This window comes from Hyperolius riggenbachi, chromosome 7, assembly GCF_040937935.1.
Source record: "Hyperolius riggenbachi isolate aHypRig1 chromosome 7, aHypRig1.pri, whole genome shotgun sequence".
NCBI classification, from domain to species: Eukaryota; Metazoa; Chordata; class Amphibia; order Anura; family Hyperoliidae; genus Hyperolius; species Hyperolius riggenbachi.
Genome location: NC_090652.1, coordinates 188,934,039 through 188,951,477, shown reverse-complemented (window position 1 = coordinate 188,951,477; position 17,439 = coordinate 188,934,039). Strand labels below are relative to the sequence as shown.

Sequence of the window (17,439 nt, the reverse complement as noted above, 5' to 3'; positions counted from 1 at the left end):
GTTGAAAGAGAGTCACAAAAGATAAGATAAAGGGGTTTATCTATAACTGAATTTAAAGGGAACCAGAGAGGAACGGATACAAAAAAAAGGAAAAAGCTTTTATACATACCTGGGGCTTCTTCCAGCCCCATAAGCCTGGATCGCTCCCGCGCCGCCATCCTCCGCTTCCTGGATCGGCGGTACCGGGTCCTGTCACTTCCGGCGGACGCGGCCAATTGTCCGCATCACAGGGGCTCCCTCCTTACTTGTACGCATGAGGCTGCGCAGTAGGCAGCCTCATGCGTACAAGTAAAGAGGGAGCCCCTGTGATGTGGACAATTGGCCGCGTCTGCCGGCCATGACTGGACCGGGTACCGGTGGATCCAGGCAGCAGAGGACGGCGGCGTGGGAGCGATCCATGCGTATGGGGCTGGAGGAAGCCTCAGGTATGTATAAAAGCTTTTTTTGGGGGCCTCTGGTTCCCTTTAATTCCCTTAGGACCCGAGGATGCATGCCATTCAGGCCAGGTGCCTTGTCTATTTTTAATTTATTTAGTCTTGCCTTCACTTCTTCCTGTGTTAAGTATTTAATATTACAGTTGGAAGATTGAGACTCTTCTGCATCTGTAATTTGCAACAGTGCTGTTTCCTTTGTGAATACAGAAGCAAAGAAAGCATTTAATAACTCTGCCTTACCTTGGTCATCCACCGTTGAGTTCCCACCCTCATCCTTTAGGAGTCCTATACAGTCAACCTTTCTTTTTTTTTATAGTTGATGTACTTGTAAAACTTTTTTGGGTTAGATTTGATATCCCTAGCGATTTGATTTTCAGCTTCGATCTTTGCCAGCCTAATTTCTTTTTTACAATATTTATTGCACTCCTTATAATTGCTTAGTGCAGCCTCGGTCCCCTCCTGTTTTAGAACATTATAGGCATATCATACGTGTGATCACACTCTAATTAAAGTACTGACTTTTGTGTTATTGCGCTGTACAGGTCATTACACCACTCAGCCAAGGAGGATGACAGCGAAGAGGATGTAGCAGGAGGAGAAGGAGAGGAGGTGGCAGGAGGCCTGCCTGCAAGCCCTGGAGGTGTCACAAGTGCTGCGCAGCCACATACTCCCTGCTTGCCATCGTTCACCAGGTTGACCCAATGGGCTGTGTACGTAATGTAGCGGCCCTGCCCGTGCTTGGCAGACCAGGCATCCGTGGTCAGGTGGACCCTTGACCCAACGCTCTTCACCTGAGATGACACCACTTGCCTCTCAACTTCACGGAATAGTTTGGGTATGGCCTTTTTCGAAAAATAATTGCTGCCTGGTATCTTCCACTGCGGTGTCCCAATGGCCACAAATTTACGGAAAGCCTCAGAGTCCACCAGCTTGTATGGTAACAGCTGGCGAGCTAATATTTCTGCCACGCCAGCTGTCAGACGCCGGGCAAGAGGGTGACTGGCAGAAATTGGCTTCTTCCGCTCAAAGACTTCCTTCACGGACACCTGGCTGCTGTGGAGCAGGAACCGCTCAAGGGCAGTGGCGGAGTGGAGGAGGGTGGCTGTGAAGGTGCAAGGGAGAAAGCGGCTGAAGATGCTGCACCTGAAGGAGGAAGAGGAGAAGGAGGGTGGCTTGTCTTTTGGGTGCTGCTTTTCCTCAGGTGTTCTTCCCATTGCTGTTTGTGCCTTCTCTCCAGGTGCCTTCTTAAGGCACTTGTCCCTACTTGAGTGTTGGCCTTTCCTCGGCTCAATTTTTGGAGGCAGAAACAACAGATGGCTTTGCTCCGATCTGAGGCACACACGTTAAAAAATTTCCAAACCGCTGAGCCCCCCTGGGGTGATGGCACTATGATGGCATCAGCAGCTGACGTTGAAGGGCATGTTGGCTGGCTGTCCATAGCTGGCGATACATGACACCGGACACTGCCACCAGCTGTTTCTGAGGACGAGCTCCCTCTGCTTCTTTCAGGGGCTCGTCTCTTCCTACTCCTCTCTGACTCCCCCTCTGAACTGTCCCCCTGGTCATCTCCTCTATTGGGAACATACGTGGCATCCATATAATCCTCATCATAATCATCCTGCCCAGCTTCGCTTTCCTCAGACAACTCCAAAACTGCACCAACACCAGGTACTTCATCATCCCCCTCCTCACACGTTACGTCCATAGTATCGCCACCTAACTCAGACGTATGAGGTGTAGTAACTTGCTTAGCGCCTTCATCTTGTTGTAGCAGTATTGGCTGTGAATCAGTGATTTCCACACCAAATAACTCCTGCGAAGTGTCAAATGCAGCGGGTGTGGTGCTCGTAGTAGCGCTGGTGGCTGCGGGAGACAAGACAAGACAAGACAAATAACATTTATATCGCGCTTTTCTCCTGGCAGACTCAAAGCGCCAGAGCTGCAGCCACTAGGACGCGCTCTATAGGCAGTAGCAGTGTTAGGGAGACTTGCCTAAGGTCTCCTACTGAATAGGTGCTGGCTTACTGAACAGGCAGAGCCGAGATTCGAACCCAGGTCTCCTGTGTCAGAGGCAGAGCCCTTAACCATTACACCATCCAGCCACTATGAGGTGTTCTGTGTTAAATAGTCAAGCACGTCCTGACAATCTTGGGAAGTGATGGGACGTGCCTTCTTCTGAGCACTGTACTTTGGGCCAGGGCCCCACGAAATCACATCAACACGACCTTGCACAGACCTGCCGGTGCCAGGTGGCCTTCCTCTGGGTCTGCCTCACTGCATATAACTATATGCACTGAGGTGGGTTCACTGACACAAAAGGTAGTTAGATGCAGTGAGAGGTGGGTTCACTGAACACAACAGCTAGGTATATACAGTGAGGTGTATTCACTCAACACAAAAGGTAGTTATATGCAATGAGGTGGGTTCACTGAACACAAAAGGTAGTTATATGCAGTGAGGTGGGTTCACTGAACACAAAAGATAGGTAGATGCAGTGAGGTGGGTTCACTGAACACAAAAGGTAGGTAGATGCAGTGAGGTGGGTTCACTCAACACAAAAGGTAGGTAGATGCAGTGAGGTGGGTTCACTCAACACAACAACTAGGTATATGCAGTGAGGTGTGTTCACTCAACACAAAAGGTAGTTATATGCAATGAGGTGGGTTCACTGAACACAAAGGTAGGTATATGCAGTGATGAGGTGGGTTAACTAAACACAACAGGTACTAGGTATATGCAGTACTGGGTATTACAATGTGCAGCTCCCTGTCACACACACAGGTAGTCACTGAATGTGCTGGGCTGCTGGAAGTGACATACACACAGTATGAATTATCAAGGCTGTCTATGCAACACAAGTGTCAGTGGGACACACAGAAGAAAAAAGAATAGATCACAAGAACAGGATTAGCTCTGAAAAAAGCTGTTGTGGGGTGCTATTATAGCAATAAGATTCAGCCAGGAGCAAGCTAACAAGCCAAGAGCCTAACTAATCTTTCCCTAGGAGAAACAATCTGCAGCAGCTCGCCCTATTCTGACTATAGCAGGCACACGAGTGAGTGTAATGGCCGGCGGAGCCTGCCTTATATAAGGGGGGGAGTGGCTCCAGGGCTTAGTGTAGCCTGATTGGCTACAATGCGCCTGCTGACTGTGATGCAGAGGGTCAAAGTTGATCCTCATAGAGCATTATGGGGCGAATCGAACTTCCGGGAAAGTTTGCCTTCGGCGGCGAAGGCGAACCACCCGTTGTTCGCATGGAACCGTTCGCCGGAAAACCGTTCGGGCCATCTCTACTGCCCAGTCCTTGCCAACTCTATGTACACATTCAATAACAGTCTCTACTGTCATATCATTCTTCAGAACGAGAGCAAAGATTTTTTTAATGGATTTACATAGCTTTTTCTGCTCTACTGCTGATGTTATGTCAGTGTTGTCTCTCCTGCTCCTGTTCTCTAAATGTATTCAGAATCTGATTTGATGTGAAACATGAACATAAATCAATCACATTAAGTTATTGCCATGAAGTAGATTTTAGTTATTCACTATTGTTAATTTACATGTGTACAGCACACCACCGCTGCATCTCTGAAAATAAAGAGTACATGTGATGGGATAAAAAAAAATTGAAATCTTACAGGCATAACTTGACCCCCCAAGTGACCTGCTCCAGATTTTAAATCATATCCAGATTTGGAGTCATACTGGGGACGATAGTCCTGAAAAAAAAAAATATATATATATAACATATGTATGCAATTAAAAAATATTATGTAGAAAATTAAGTGTGTACATCATTTTATACATATCAAATATTAATTTGATTTATCTACTACTACTTAATGATTTTTTTTATTTTTTTTTGTAAGAATAGGTCTAGCTATCTGCTATGTATAAAATATGGGAATCCAGCACCAGTATTCCTCTTCTTAAAGACACAGGTAATGTGAGGGAAGAAAGAGGTATATTCAATAAACTGTGTTAAATACAGTTACATGTGTAAAGTCTTACCGAACAAAAGCCTAATACAATTACCTTTTTCTTCTAAGTTTTCTCAGAGGAGAACATTTTTCATCTTCTGTTTAAAATAAAGTTTCAGCACTTTGCAATTGAAAAAGTATCAGAAAGTAGGTAAAAGGCACTATCAAAATAATTTTGAGAATTTTCTTGCTTGTTGGGGATTTAAGAGGCATTTTATTGACAGGGTATAAATATATCATCTAGGAGAAAAGTAGGAGAACACCTAGGAGAAAAAAGGTAATTGCATACAAATGAGTAGAGAAGAATGCAAGACATAACATGCAATGCATTATACTCTACTCATTGTAATTTGAGGTGATAAGGAGCTCAAAATCACCTCTCATTGTTAAGGCCCATACACACGTCGGATTTTCTGAACGACGGGTCGTTTGAACGTTCCGTCGTTCAGTCGTTCGCACGCGGAATCAGACGTGTGTACGGACTATCGTTCGCGTGATAAGACTGGTTTCCAGCGATCCGCCCGGCGGATCGCTGGAAACCAGTCTTATCACCCGAACGATAGTCTGTACACACGTCGGATTTGACTGAACAACGGAACGTTCAAACGACGGGTCGTTCGCAAAAATCCGACGTGTGTATGGGCCTTTAAGGATTTATCAGCAAATTCTTCTGCCAGCTTCACCTGAGCAAAGAGCTCAATTCACTAAGCTTATCTCCTGTCTCTAATAACGTTTCTGAACGTATAAATCTTTTCAGCAAATATTATCCCCTAGGTTAACAGATTTGTTCAATCATTTCTTACTCAGTGGGAACATTTCATCAGAATTCTTAGTCACAAAAATCAACATTCTCCCCAAACCAGGGAAGGACACAAGTAGCACCTCCAACTATAGACCCATCTCTCTTTTATATAGTGATACAACATTGTCATGCAGAGTAGAGAAACAGAGCACTGGCACCAAAATGCAGCAGGGAGGATGCAAACCACAAATGGTCTTACCTGCAGCGTGCTCCACAAAACATTCAAGTTGCAGTCCAAAAAAGATGAAAGAAGATGGGCATCAGCTGCATAAAAACCCTTTATTGTGGTCGGGTAGACACAGTGGTTACAGCAGTGGGGGGAAAACAAAGACATCTTTTTTTATGCACGTTTTTATGTAGCTGATGCCCATCTTCTTTCATCTTCTATGGACTGATACAACATTGTATGTCAAACTTATTGCCACTGGGCTTCTCAACATCTTACCAAAAGGTAATAGGAAATGAACAGGTCGGATTTACCAAAGGGAGACAGTCTTCTGATGGGACAAGAAGATTCATCAACATTCTTTGATTCACTGAATTAAGTAAAATGCCTTCTCTGTATCTCTCCTTAGATGCAGAGAAGGCATTTGATAAGGTCCATTGGGGATTCATTAGGGAAACACACTGTAGATTTGGGTTTAATGGCAATGTCGTATCAGGCAATAATGGCACTATATTCACAACCATCTGCTTCAGTAGTCTCATCAGGGTTCAAGTTCTAAACCTTTTTCCATCATAAACAGAACGTGACAGGTGTGCCCCTTTTCTCCTGTTATCTTAACACTTATTATGGAGACATTAGCAATCAAAATACAATCTAATCTTGATATAAAAGGCATAACCTGTCTTGATGTCACGCATAAAATAGGATTATTTGCTGACGATACAATTTTGGCAATTACAGACCCCTTTAAATCCTTCCCCCACTTAACGATTTGGAGGCATTCTCTCAGGCCTCTTATTATAACATTAATCAGTCCAAATCCTTTATTCTAGGATCTAATATATCACCTCCCTTAAAGCGCCTTATAAAAGAGAAATTCCCATTTCCCTGGGCAACAGACTACAATATTTAGGTATAAAACTATCAAAATTATCCAAAAATGTATCCAAACTAAATTATCTCCCTCTTCTTAATAACATCAAACTGGAACTACAAAATATATGTCCAAACACCGACTTTCCTGAGTGGGCAGATTAGCCACTTTTAAAATGCTCTCCCTCCCTAAAATAACTTACCTATTTCGGACGTTGAACATTCCCCTTAGCAACAAATATCTATCAGATCTACAAACAATAGTTTCCTCCTTTCTATGGAAAAATTCCAAACATAGATTAGCCTTGAAAACTATACTTATCCCTAAAAAGTATGGAGGTTTAGGTGTGCCTTGCCTTAAATCATTGTAACACGCTAGCAATTTAGAGATTTCTAAGTCTTGGTGGCTAGACTTTAACAGATAAATCTGGGCAAATACGGAAGCAAGAATCCTGATCCAAAATACTTCTTGATAGCTAGGAAACGAAATAATATAGTTTAAGTCCCACCATACCCCACTATACAAGCCACAATTAAAGCTTGGCAGATTGCAACTTCATTTCCCACTAGAGATGGCCCGAACGGTTCGCACGCAAACTTATTCGCGCGAACTTCGGTAGTTCGCGTTCGCGGTGAACCTCGAACTATATGCGAGTTCGACCCGGCCCCTATACTACATCATTAGGGTCAAGTTTGACTCTCTACATCACAATCATCAGACAGAGGGTAGCCAATCAGGCTACACTCCCGCCTGGAGCCCCCCCCCCTTATAAAACGCAGGCAGCGTCAGCCTTTTCACTCACTTGTGTAGCTGCAGTAACTAGAGAAGAGGAGAACCTGCTGGCATAGGGAAACCTTAGTTAGGCTCTTGTGTTTGGCTTGTTAGCTTGCTCCTTGCTGATAGTTATTTCTAAAAAGCACTCCTCATCCTCAACAGCTCTTTTGAGAGTTAATGTTGTTCTTGTGATCTATTTTTTTTTTGTGTGTGTGTCCCACAGACACTTGTGTTGCATACACAGCCCTGTCAGTCAGTCACAGCTGCTGGACCTTGGGCCCTTGGTAATCCCTACTGTGCTAATGCCAGGCCCAGCACATTCAGTGACTACCTGTGTGTGTGACAGCTGCACATTTGTAATACCAATCACTGCAAACCTACCTGTTAAGTGCACCTACCTACGTGAGCACACACAGTGTTATATTACATACCAGTCACTGCACCTGTTCAGACGGTACCTGTGTGTGTGTGACAGCTGCACATTTGTAATACTAGTCATTGCATAATTGTTCCCAGTACCTGTGTGACCGCACGCTGTGTAATATACCAGTCTGTGCATACCTGTTAACTGCACCTGTGTGACAGCTGCACATTGTATTGTAATACAAGTCACTGCATACCTTTCACTGCACCTATGTGACTGCACATTGTATTAGTCAAGTCAGTGCATACCTTTCACTTCACCCCCCACCCCCCACAAAACAAAGGGCAGAGGCAAAGTCAGAGGCAGACCCAGAGGCAGGCCACCCGGCAGGTCTGTTCAAGGTCGTACTGACGTAATTTTGTGCGGCCCTGGCCCAAAGTATAGTGCTTTGAAGAAGGCACGTCCCATCAACTCCCAAGATTGTTAGGACGTGGTTGACTATTTAACACAGAACACCTCATCTTCTGCAGCCACCAGCACTATTACAAGCACCACATCCACTGCATTTGACACTTCGCAGAAGTTATTTGGTGGGGAATTCACTGATTCACAGTCATTATTGTTACAACAAGATGAAGGCGCTAAGCAAGTTACACCACCTCATATGTCTGAGTTAGGCGAGACTATGGACGTAAGATGTGAGGAGGAGGATGATGAAGTACCTGGTGTTGGTGCAGTTTATGAGGTGTCTGAGGCAAGCAAAGCTGGAGCAAAGCTGGAGGATGATTATGATGATGATGATACTGCCATGGATGCCACCGGGCATCCTAATAGACAAGATGACCAAGGGGACAGTTCAGAGGGGGAGCTAGAGAAGAGTAGGAGGAGACGAGTTGCTGAAAGAAGCAGGAGGAGCTGGTCATCAGAAACAGCTGGTGGCAGTGTCCGACACCATGTCTCGCCACCTATGGACAGCCAGCCAACATGCCCTTCAACATCAGCTGCAGATGCCACCATAGTGCCCACACCCCTGGGCTCAGCGGTGTGGAAATTTTTTTGTGTGTCTGCCTCAAATCAGTGCCATCTGTTCTCTCTGCCGTCAAAAATTGAGCTGTGGAAAGGCCAACAGCTGTGTAGGGACAACTGCCTTATGAAGGCACATGGAGAAAAGGCACAAACTGCAATGGGAAGACCACCTGAGGAAAAGCAACACACAAAAGCAAAGCCACCCTCCTTCTGCTCTTTCTCCTTCAGGTGCATCGTCTTCAGCCACTTTCTCCCTTGCACCTTCACAATCACAGCCACCCTCCTCCTCTCCACCTCTCACCTTGAGCGGTTCCTGCTCCCCTGCACACAGCAGCAGCCAGGTGTCCGTGAGGGAAATCTTTGAGGGAAGAAGCCAATGTCTGCCAGTCACCCCCTTGCCCGGCATCTGACAGCTGGCTTGGTGGAACTGTTAGCTCGCCAGCTGTTACCATACCAGCTGGTGGACTCTGAGGCCTTCCGAAAATGTGTGGCCATTGGGACACTGCAGTGGAAGATACCAGGCCGCACTTATTTCTCAAAAAAGGCGATACCCAAACTGTACCATGAATTTGAAAGGCAAGTGGTGTCATCTCTGGCACACAGCGTTGGGTCAAGGGTCCATCTGACCACGGATGCCTGGTCTGCCAAGCATGGTCAGGGCAGGTACATTACTTACACAGCCCATTGGGTCAACCTGGTGACCACTGGCAAGCAGGGAGTACGTGGCTGTGCAGCGGACCTAAATGTGACACCTCCACAGCTTGCAGGCAGGTCTGCTGCCACCTCCTCTCCTCCTGCTACATCCTCTTCGCTGTCGTCCTCCTCCTTGGCTGAGTGGCAGTTCAATTTTACTGGTGCTGCGATCTCCTCTCCAACTACACAGCCCCAGCTCCCCATGGCCTATGCTGCATGCCAGGTACGATGGTGTCACGCCATCTTAGACATATCCTGCCTCAAAGCGGAGAGTCACACTGGAGAAGCCCTCCTGGCTGCTCTGAACAAACAGGTGGATCAGTGGCTGACCCCGCACCAACTGGAGATCGGCAACGTGGTGTATGACAACGGCAGCAATCTCATTTCGGCCTTGAATTTGGGAAAGTTGACACATGTACCCTGCATGGCACATGTGCTGAATCTAATAATTCAGAGATTTGTGTCTAAGTACCTAGGCTTACAGAATGTTCTGAAGCAGTTCGGGAAGGTGTGTGGGCCTTTCAGGCAGTCTTACACAGCCATGGTACGTTTTGCTGATATTCAGTGGAGAAATAACTTGCTGGTGAGATGCTTGATTTGCGATAGCCCGCTGGAATTCAACGCTCCTGATGTTTAACCACCTGCTACAACAGGAGAAAGCCATCAAACAGTATCTCTGCAACTACAGTAAAAGGACATGCTCTGGGGAGATATTGTTAGGATTCCTCCTGTGACGTGTTCTGTCCATTGCAGGTGGAGCCGCAAATGGACAGTTCTGGTTTGTCAGTCTGCATTCGGTTGTGCATTCACAGTGAGTCACTTTGTCATTTGCAATTGCTCTGCAGTTCTGGACAGCTCAGAATACTGTCATTATTCCACTAATGGTTTGCTGCAGCTGAGCTGCAGCCAGATAGCCCTGGATTTCCTGCATGCATGTTCTTGCATAGTACTGCATGCATTTGTTATGATGTTCTTTCAGCTAGCAAATGGTGTTCAGGCCAGCACAGGATTGAATGATTACCATTCAGCTGTGTGGAGATTTGCATGCTTGCATCCATTGGCTGATGCCAGCATAAAGTCCTGCTTCTCCTGCTAGACCCTGACCCGTCATAGTCTCAGCTCTGTCTAAGCTGTTACTGGGTCCCTTGTTATTGTAAAATATATTCCTTGTCTTAGTTCAGTTATTCCTGTGGAGCTACGTTATATATTTCCCACGGGGATATACAGTGGAGGAAATAATTATTTGACCCCTCACTGATTTTGTAAGTTTGTCCAATGACAAAGAAATGAAAAGTCTCAGAACAGTATCATTTCAATGGTAGGTTTATTTTAACAGTGGCAGATAGCACATCAAAAGGAAAATTGAAAAAATAACCTTAAATAAAAGATAGCAACTGATTTGCATTTCATTGAGTGAAATACATTTTTGAACCCTCTAACAATAAAAGACTTAATACTTAGTGGAAAAACCCTTGTTTGCAAGCACAGAGGTCAAACGTTTCTTGTAATTGATGACCAAGTTTGCAAACATTTTAGGAGGAATGTTGGTCAACTCCTCTTTGCAGATCATCTCTAAATCCCTAAGGTTTCGAGGCTGGCTCTGTGCAACTCTATGCTTGAGCTCCCTCCATAGGTTTTCTATTGGATTAAGGTCCGGAGACTGACTAGGCCACTCCATGACCTTAATGTGCTTCTTCTTGAGCCACTCCTTTGTTGCCTTTGCTGTATGTTTTGGGTCATTGTCGTGCTGGAACACCCATCCACGACCCATTTTCAGTTTCCTGGCAGAGGGAAGGAGGTTGTCGTTCAGGATTTCACGATACATGGCTCCGTCCATTTTCCCGTTAATGCGATTAAGTTGTCCTGTGCCCTTAGCAGAAAAACACCCCCAAAGCAAAATGTTTCCACCCCCATGCTTGACGGTGGGGATGGTGTTTTGGGGGTCATAGGCAGCATTTTTCTTCCTACAAACACAGCGAGTTGAGTTAATGCCAAAGAGCTCTATTTTGGTCTCATCAGACCACAGCACCTTCTCCCAGTCACTCACAGAATCATTCAGGTGTTCATTGGCAAACTTCAGACGGGCCTGCACATGTGCCTTCTTGAGCAGGGGGACCTTGCGAGCCCTGCAGGATTTTAATCCATTGCGGTGTAATGTGTTTCCAATGGTTTTCTTGGTGACTGTGGTCCCTGCTAATTTGAGGTCATTCACTAACTCCTCCCGTGTAGTTCTAGGATGCTTTTTCACCTTTCTCAGAACCATTGACACCCCACGAGGTGAGATCTTGCGTGGAGCCCCAGAGCAAGGTCGATTGATGGTCATTTTGTGCTCCTTCCATTTTCGAACAATCGCACCAACAGTTGTCACCTTCTCACCCAGCTTCTTGCTAATGGTTTTGTAGCCCATTCCAGCCTTGGGCAGGTCTACAATTTTGTCTCTGACATCCTTGGACAGCTCTTTGGTCTTTCCCATGTTGGAGAGTTTGGAGTCTGCTTGATTGATTGATTCTGTGAACAGGTGTCTTTTATACAGGTGACTAGTTAAGACAGGTGTCCTTAATGAGGGTGACTAATTGAGTAGAAGTGTCTAACCACTCTGTGGGAGCCAGAACTCTTAATGGTTGGTAGGGGTTCAAAAACTTATTTCACTCAATGAAATGCAAATCAGTTGCTATCTTTTATTTAAGGTTATTTTTTCGATTTTCCTTTTGATGTGCTATTTGCCACTGTTAAAATAAACCTACCATTGAAATGATACTGTTCTGAGACTTTTCATTTCTTTGTCATTGGACAAACTTACAAAATCAGTGAGGGGTCAAATAATTATTTCCTCCACTGTATATAGGTACTCCTTCTAGTATAGAGATTCTGTATTGCCTAGTCTTGTTCGCTGTATTGCTCCTGATCCTAGCCAGTGTCCCTTGCTTATGTTATATATTGGTTCATCGCCGATATATACATCTGTTAGTCAGTTGTTTGTAGTTTTATTGATAGCTGTAAATTGTAATACGCTAGGAAATCATATCTATTGTATATTTGTCTATGTATTCAGGGCCGGCCCGAGGCATAGGCTGGAGAGGCTCCAGCCTCAGGGCGCAGTGTAGGAGGGGGCACACAATTCATTCAGCTGTCATTCCTAATTGTGTTTGAAGCAGAAAGAAATAAGAAAATGGGATACATAGCAGTGACTGAAAGCCAGATAACTAGATATTAAGGTGTTGGGGAGGTTGTGGGCCCTGTGGCACCTCTTAGTCTAATAGCAATCAGGGTGTGACAGCTGGGGTGGGAGGGATGGAGGGGCGCACTTTGGTGTCTCAGCCTTGGGTGCTGGAGGACCTTGTCCCGCCTCTGTATGTATTACATTTGCCTGCCTTTTGATTCTGCTATTTCCTGACTATTCTGTCCTGTCTTTGCGAGGTAGCCATCACTGTGGTTGCTATTGGCTACCTCACTCTTGTCTTTGTGAATGCTTGCTGTCACTGAGATAGTGACTAGTTTAGCAAGCATTCATTCTGTCAGCCTCTGTCCTCCTAGCCCTGTCCTGGCAGGTAGCCATTGCTGTGGTTGCCATTGGCTACCTCATTCCAGTCTGTCTTGTATCTGTCTGAATGTTTTCTATCGCAAGAGCAGCGCAACATCACACTGCGCTGCCATTGCGTCTTATTAGAAGCCCAGAGCTGCAGTTGCTCTGGGCAGCCTGTGTAGCCTTTTCCATAATTCAGCTCTCAGTCTTGTTGTGCTGGCTGGTCAGAAAGTATGACCCCCCAGCGTTACAGATATGGATGTTCTGGCCGAAGTACTGGACACTCATGCAAAATGCCTGCAGGCTCATGCGGCCGTTTGAGGAGGTGACAAACCTGGTAAGTCGCAGTGAAGGAACCATCAGCGACTTGATCCCATATGCTTTCTTCCTGGAGCATGCCGTGCGTAGAGTGGTGGGTCAAGCTGTGAAGGAGTGTGATCAGGAACAGGAACAGGAGGAAGAATTGTGGGATCAATTCTCAGCAGAAGCAGATGATTGCTCAACACCTACGGCAGCACAGAGGGGGGAGGAAGAGGAGGACGAGTCGTGTGGGGAAGAGGAGTCTGGTGATGAGGAAGGTGTTTTTTGGGGGGAGGAGGGCGCGGAAGAACAACCGCAGCAGGTGTCGCAGGGGGCTTGTGCTGCTCAACTTTCCCGTGGTATTGTTCTTGGCTGGGGGGAGGATGAGAACTTACCCAACATCACTGAGGAAGAGCAAGAGGAGATGAATAGTATGTCTGCATCCAAATTTGTGCAGATGGCGGCTTTCATGCTGTTCAGCCTGTTGAGGGACCCCCATATAAAAAAAACTCAAGGGGAATTAGCTGTACTGGGTGGCCACGTTACTAGACCCTCGGTATAAGCACAAAGTGGCGGAGCTGTTTCCAAATCACCAGAAGGCAGAAAGGATGCAGCACTTGCTGAACAAGCTAGCAACTATGCTTTACAGTGCATTTAAGGGTGATGTCACAGCACAACAGAATAAAGGTACCACTGCCAGTAATCCTTCTCCCATGTCCATGCAGGCAAGGACAGGATGCTCTAGCGATCGCATGGTGATGTCAGACATGCGTACATTCTTTAGTCCAATGTCTCGCTTTAGCCCTTCCGGATCCACCCTCCACCAACGCCTCGACCGGCAGGTAGCCAACTACCTGGCCTTAAGTGTGGATGTAGACACTGTGAGCAGCGATGAACCCTTGGACTACTGGGTGCGCAGGCTCGACCTGTGGCCAGAGCTGTCACATGTTTCCATCCAACTTCTGTCTTGCCCTGCCTCAAGCGTCCTGTCAGAAAGGACCTTCAGCACAGCTGGAGGCATTGTCACTGAGAAGAGAAGTCGCCTAGGTCACAAAAGTGTTCAGTACCTCACCTTTATCAAAATGAAGACTAAGTCAGCCCCCACACACAGCATCTCTGCCTGCACGCCGTATGACTGGCTGCCTGCCCCAAGACTAAGTCGCTCCCCGCACAGCATCTCTGCCTGCAGGCCGCTTGACTGCCTTCTCCGTCACCACCAACAGGGTCCAGAACACCAGGTGGATTCCTGAATTTTTAAGGCCGCTATAATAATTTTTCTGGTGCATGTACATGCCTGGCTTATTGTTCTGGCTGCACTGCAGCTGCAACAACAAAACAAAAGCATGTACATGTGTCAATTCCCCTTCATGATCCTTACCTTGCTGCGGTGAAGGGGCTTGCGTATCACAATGAAGCAATGACCGACGGCTATATGAGTGTCTCGGGGGGGAGGTGGGGGGGCACACCCAAGATAATAAGGTTGTTGCTTCATTGTGGACAGACCAAATACGGTCAGCTGGACAGTCACTGTTCTGTCATTGAGCTACCTCAGTAAGGTGACCATATGGGCTGGAAAGCCGCCATCACCTGCACTCTTGTCATGGTGCGCACCAGTCCAGCACGGACGTCACTACACAAACAGCTGTTTGTGGTGCATTACACAGTGAGTTTGGTCTGTCAGTGTGAAGCAGTACACTAATTACAATACTTGATTTATGTATACACATGCAAAATGCTTTAAAGCACTTTAGGCCTCCAATTTAGTGTGAGTGTAGTTGTGTGATGGCTGGTGATAAGAAAACGAAGTAGCCCCTGTGCGCTCTCCCTCCACGCCTATCACAGATTGCCACTTGATAAAGCGTCAATCCGCGATACGCGTGGAGGGAGAGCGCACAGGGGGCCACTTCGTTTTCTTATCACCAGCCATCAGGTAACTACACTCTGTACTTTATATCTTTCTTATTCCGCACTTTGCTTCAGTGTCAGTGCTAGGTGCTTCACAGTTTACTACCAATCTAGATTGTATATCAATAGAGGTCTGAACTTGTCACTCTTATAGTAGTGTTCTAGGACTGTAGTTTTACGGGTAACTATTAGCAGCTTTTTATAGCATATGGTTGAGTCACTGGCTTACTGTTTGTACATAGTAATTCATATATTTGTGTTCCTGCTGTGCTGAGATATATTATTGATTGTATTGTTATTATAGACCACTGCTCTTAGTGGACATTTTTTATTGTATTTTGGATTTATATATTTTTTTAAGTGTTTTTAATGTTCTGTGCAGATGTCTTCAATAAACGTATTTTTTGTTTAGCATTTACTGGTTGTCTTGCACATATTGTTCTTCAATCAGAAGCTCTTTTCTTTTGTATAAGGATCATGTTGTTCTTCTGTTGAGGCACTTATTATGGTGCTATTTATTAGACCCAATTTTTTGGTTAGGTATCCTCAATATCCAACAATTGTGCTCGCCTACAGGTGTTCTCAGTTTTCAACAGATCAAAGATATTTTCAATATTCCTAACTCTGAATTGCACACCTATCTTCAATTGAGGCACTTTATCAGCAGCTCTCCTTCCCCAAAGATTTTGTGTCCGGAATATTTGCTCTTCCTCTTCGAAAAAGGCTGTCTAACAAACAAGAGCTTGCTGGTTAGTCTGTACCTCTGGGTGTTTCAAGTCCTACTTCATAGAGCCACATTAATCCATGCCATGAACTGATGAAGACCAACCAGTCTGAAACAGTCTGTATGCATGATGGATTATTGTGGCTCTGTACAATTAACAGCTGACACATCATTGCATTCCAGCGGATCTGGAGGTGTGTTTAGCTTCTAAGGACGACAATGGTTAATTTGCATATTTCAGCAGTGCTGCACTGGGAGACATCTCAGAGCTAACTCCAACCTGAATTATCACAAATTTTCTGTTTTAAGAAAGCAAACTTTTGCTTTCCTTAGCATTTTAGTAAGGAGGCTTTTAGGACCATTGTAGCCCCTTACCAGTGTTGCTCGGATACCTCATTATCCTATTCGAGTTTGGTCGAATTCGTATAGTAAACTATCCGAATTCACTCGAAGTTCGATATTCGAGTTAATCGAATATCCGATTCGAGCTCGGATATCCGACGTCACTATCCGAGTCTGTATTAGATTAAATTATTCGAGCTGGCCTTAAATAGCTTTTAAAACTTGTATTGGAGGTCAATGATGCATGAAACCACCTTTTTTATGAAGAAAAACATCAAGTGATTATGTGGTGATGTAGTAGTTATAAAAAAGGTATCAAAAATAGTAAATTAACTTCATGAAAAGTGTTTGCATGAGAAGGTCTTCTTCTTCTTCTATATCTTCTTCTTCTATATCTTCTTATTTTTCTTCTTCTTCTATATCTTCTTCTACTCGAATCTTCTTCATCTTCTACTTCTTGTATCTTCTTCAATTATCTTTTTCTTCTTCTATATCTTCTTCTTCTTCTATATCTTCTTCTTCTTCTATATCATCTTCTTCTTCTTCTTCTATATCTTCTTCTTCTTCGTCTTCTATATCTTCTTCTTCTTCGTCTTCTTCTTCTTCTATATCTTCTTCTTCGTCTTCTTCTTCTTCTATATCTTCTTCTTCTTCTTCATCTTCTTCTTCTTCATCTTCTTCTTCTATATCTTCTTCTTCTTCTATATCTTCTTCTTCTATATCTTCTTCTTCCTCTTCTTCTCTATCACTATATTATGTGTCTTGGTTTTCCTTTCTTTTGTAATATTTTTTTTTTTACTTCATTTGTGGAAATATTTTATTTTAATAACGCCATGGTTATATTTTTGTTGATGGCATAATAGTACTAGTGGCACATTGCAAGCCACAGCGCCTTTTTCTGTGTACCCTGGCGGTGGTAAAACACAGACATCAGCAGGAGGAGGAAGTAGTTGCAGCTATTGTAGTGTGGTAATAGCTGGTAGGAGAGTGGGTGGCAGCAGAAAATAGTTCTTCTTCAGTTCTCCCTGGCAGTGGTAGCAGCACACAGACAGCAGAAGCTCAATGCAGCTACAGGAGGAGGAGTAGTGTGTGTCAGGCAGTGTGATGTGACTGACATAATAGGCTCTGGTTCCTAGCAGTGGTACCAGGGCCATAAATGAACATCATGAGGTTCCAGACAGCGGTCGTGAAGCCCACATTGTGTCCAATACACAATTGGGACAGCACAGTTTTCAACCCGGACACCTCTAAAATAATTTAATTTTTTTTTTTCAAAATAATGCAGCTATTTGTGAGCGTAAATAGCTGGTGGCGCATGGGCAGCAGCACCTTGTAATGTGTTCCCTGGCAGTGGAAACATACAGACAGCAGGAGGAAATACAGCAGCAGGCAGCGTGAGGAGGTTGAGTGTGTGGCAGACTGGCAGCAGGCAGGAGGGCAGGCAGCGAGACATAATAGGCCCTGGGTCCTAGTGGTGGTTCCAGGGCCGTAAATAAACACCATGAGGTTCCAGACAGCGGTCGTGAAGCCCACAT

At 45.1% G+C, this 17,439-nt stretch overlaps 1 protein-coding gene across 1 annotated transcript in view; it reads right to left on the bottom strand.

Moving 5' to 3' along the window:
- The window catches only part of COL3A1 (collagen type III alpha 1 chain), a 2,242,195-nt gene that overhangs the window by 1,983,988 nt on the left and 240,768 nt on the right, over positions 1-17,439 (bottom strand). The window contains exon 5 of the mRNA XM_068244947.1: positions 4,070-4,150. Coding sequence (XP_068101048.1) covers positions 4,070-4,150 — 81 coding nt within the window. The remainder of the gene's footprint in view (positions 1-4,069; positions 4,151-17,439) is intronic.